General features: G+C 44.3%; 1 protein-coding gene across 1 annotated transcript in view; it reads left to right on the top strand.

Annotated features, from left to right (window-relative positions):
* The first annotated feature begins 1,083 nt into the window (after positions 1 to 1,083).
* Positions 1,084 to 3,434, top strand: part of sox5 (SRY-box transcription factor 5) — a 64,279-nt gene continuing 61,928 nt past the window's right edge. The window contains exon 1 of the mRNA XM_031832734.1: positions 1,084 to 1,281. Within this exon, the coding sequence (XP_031688594.1) occupies positions 1,244 to 1,281 (38 nt within the window). The 5' untranslated portion in view covers positions 1,084 to 1,243. The remainder of the gene's footprint in view (positions 1,282 to 3,434) is intronic.

Genomic DNA, 3,434 nt, shown 5'->3' with positions numbered 1-3,434 from the left:
TGGGATAATGGTGTTGATGTGAGCCATGATCAGCCTTTCAAAGCATTTCATGGCTACAGCCGTGAGTGCTACGGGTCTGTAGTCATATAGGCAGGTTACCTTAGTGTTCTTGGGCACATGGGCTATGGTGGTCTGCTTGAAACATGTTGGTATTACAGACTCAGACAGGGAGGGGTTGAAAATGTCAGTGAAGACACTTGCCAGTTGTTCAGCGCATGGTCAGAGTACATGTCCTGGTAATCCGTCTGGCCCTGCAGCCTTGTGAATGTTGACCTGTTTGAAGGTCTTACTCACATTGGCTGTGGAGAGCGTGATCACATAGTCGTCCGGAACAGCTGATGATCTCATACATGTTTCAGTGTTACTTGCCTCGAAGTGAGCATAGAAGTTATTTAGCTCGTCTGGTAGGCTCGTGTCACAGGGCAGCTCTCGACTGTGCTTCTCTTGTGGTCTGTAATAGATTGCAAGCCCTACCACATCCGACGAGCGTCGAAGCTGGTGTAGTACGATTTGATCTTTGTGTATGGGCGCTTTGCCTGTTTGATGGTTCGTCGGAGGGCAGAGCGGGATTTCTTATACGCTTCTGGGTTAGAGTCCCGCTCATTGAATGCGGCAGTTTTACCATTTCTCTCAGTGCAAATGTTGTCTGTAATCCATGGCTTCTGGTTGGGGTATGTACGTACAGATAGATAGATAGATAGATAGATAGATAGATAGATAGATAGATAGATAGATAGATAGATAGATAGATAGATAGATAGATAGATAGATAGATAGATAGATAGATAGATAGATAGATAGATAGATAGATAGATAGATAAAAGTGAAATAAACAATAAAAAATGAACAGTAAACCGTTTCAAAGGAATACAGGCATTTCAAATGTCATTATGACTGTGTACAGTGTTATAACTATGTTCACAATGTATCTCTCACACACACACACACTGTGCCGTGCTCTGCGCGGGCCCTTTAAGAGCTGAGCCCATCTCTAACAGCTTACAGGGAGGGGAGGGTAGGAGGAGGGACAGAGACAGAGGGAGGGAGGGTGTGAGGCTGAGTGTGTGTGAGCGCTACAGAGAGAGAGAGAGAGAGAGAGAGAGAGGGAACAGTCTCCGTTGTCTAAGAGGTTGAAGGATCAATAGAGAGGCTTGTTGTGGCGGTTGTGATTCTGTTCCATCTGTGTGTCGGAGCTGCATGGTGTTAGAAGGAGGAATCCTAGTTCCCACAGACCTATTCCAGCATGCTCACAGACCCTGAGCTACCTCAGGAGTTTAACAGGTACGTACGCTCTTACTCTCTCTCACACACACACACACACACACACACTCGTGCTGACACGCACGCTCAGGCAGACCGTGGGGAGAGAGGGACGACAGGACTGTGAGGGAGAGGGAAAGCGGGAGGGAAGGAGGGAGAAGGAGAGCTATTGTTTTGTTGTTGTTGAAGTGTTTGTGAAGGAGAAAGTGCTGCTTGGTGTAAAACTGTTTGCTGAAACAAAATAGTGTTTGCTGAGTTCCAAGGCTTTAATAGTTTGTTAGGTAGATCGATCGAGAGAGAGAGAGAGAGAGAGAGAGAGAGAGAGAGAGAGAGATAAAGGAAATGAGATTATGAGAGAGGGAAAGATACAAAGTTTGTTTGGTTGTCCTGTGCCTTTTGGCGATACCAAGTGCAAAGCTTGAGCAAACTGGTTGTGTGTGTGTGTGTGTGTGTGTGTGTGTGTGTGTGTGTGTGTGTGTGTGTGTGTGTGTGTGTGTGTGTGTGTTGTCCAGCTGTGGTAATCAGAGTGACACTGAGAAGTGATCTGTGACTTTGGCCCTGCTCTCCCTCTCTCTCTCTTCCTCTCTCTCTCCCTCTCTATCTCTCTCTCTCTCGCTCCCTCTCTCTCTCCCTCTCTCTCTATCTCTCTCTTCTTCTTTCCCTCCCTCACTCTCTCCACTGCACACGTTCCAGTTGAACTAAGTTGTTCAATGTCAACATGTTCATTGCCGTGTTCAAGCAGCAGTGTTACTCACTGTCTGTCTACCTGTGTGTGTGTGTGTTCATGTGTGTGTGCGCGTGTGTGTGTGTGTGTGTGTGTGTGTGTGTGTGTGTGTGTGTGTGTGTGTGTGTGTCTGTGACAAACGTTATGTCCTTACTCTGTTTCTATGTGCTGAGGTGAGGGCGTGAACAGTGTGATTCAGTTTGACAAGAGTTTCTCAGAAAGTTCCCATTACCCAGCTAACTACCTGACTGTCAGAGAATCAATCTACAGTTCACTATTCAGAATGCCTGGCAACTACTTGTACTTCTGCTTTATCTGAGGGGCTATTTTGAGACCCTGAGATAAGAAAGCTCACATTCATGTCGAGATGCTATCGAACATGAGCAAATTGTTCAGGGTGGGAGAATTGTTGGGTTGTTTTTACAGAATTATCTCATGGTATATTCCCGTAGATGAAATAGAACACAAACACACTAAATGTTAAAAGCCTACATTTAAACAAAATGTCCAATCTTTTATTTGTAGATCATAAAGTAAAATATTCACACACATGATCTCACAGCTAAGTGGGATTGTTTCTCTGTCGTTACAGCCACAGCTGTCTGTTGAGAGGGTTGATGTTTTTATTCAAACTTTATTTAACCAGGCAAGTCAGTTTAAGAACAAATTCTTATTTACCGCGACGGCCTATGTTTTCTTCTGTTGTGTGAGAGAGGTGGAAATATTCTCACCGATTTACAGTTCACGTCGACAACAAAACGGGCTTTGCTGGGGAATAATGGCTGTTTGATGTTAATGCCCTGAAAGAAAGATTACCCATAATACCCTGTTTTAATGCCAGTATTTTTTTGATACACGCCCCTCTCTCACTTGACTTTTATTGCATTAAAGTACTGTACTGTTTTGCCAGATGACACTAATCTTTTGTTTGGAGATAAACTCTATGGGTTTTAACCCTGAATTAACAACACATTTTTATGTCGCAGTAATGTGTTTTTAACAAGTCATCTGTCCGCAAAGTGGGGAAGAGAGAAAAGATAACAACAGCAGACTATGTGTTAGTAAAAATGTGAAGGATTACATGTAAAAGCAGAATGTATGGAGATAAAGGCAGGGATTACATTGACTTAGAAAACGTCTGGTTAAAAGTCTGCTCTCCAGTAATGTACTCGATCAGTGGATAAGGAAGGAGGAAAGGGCGAACTGTGCCGGCTCGTGTATGTGTAGACGGTGTAGTGTGTATTTATGAGTGTGAGGCTCTCTACTGTGTGTGTGTGTGTGTGTGTGTGTGTGTGTGTGTGTGTGTGTGTGTGTGTGTGTGTGTGTGTGTGTGTGTGTGTGTATGTATGTATGTGTGTGTGTGTGTGTGTGTGTGTGTGTGTGTGTGTGTGAGAGAGGGAGTTGTGCATTAGTCTCTTCAACGCAGAGGGAGAGAGAGTGTATGAGTGCA

Source organism: Oncorhynchus kisutch, linkage group LG9 (assembly GCF_002021735.2).
Source record: "Oncorhynchus kisutch isolate 150728-3 linkage group LG9, Okis_V2, whole genome shotgun sequence".
Classification (NCBI taxonomy): Eukaryota; Metazoa; Chordata; class Actinopteri; order Salmoniformes; family Salmonidae; genus Oncorhynchus; species Oncorhynchus kisutch.
This window is presented reverse-complemented; position numbering and strand designations above follow the sequence as displayed.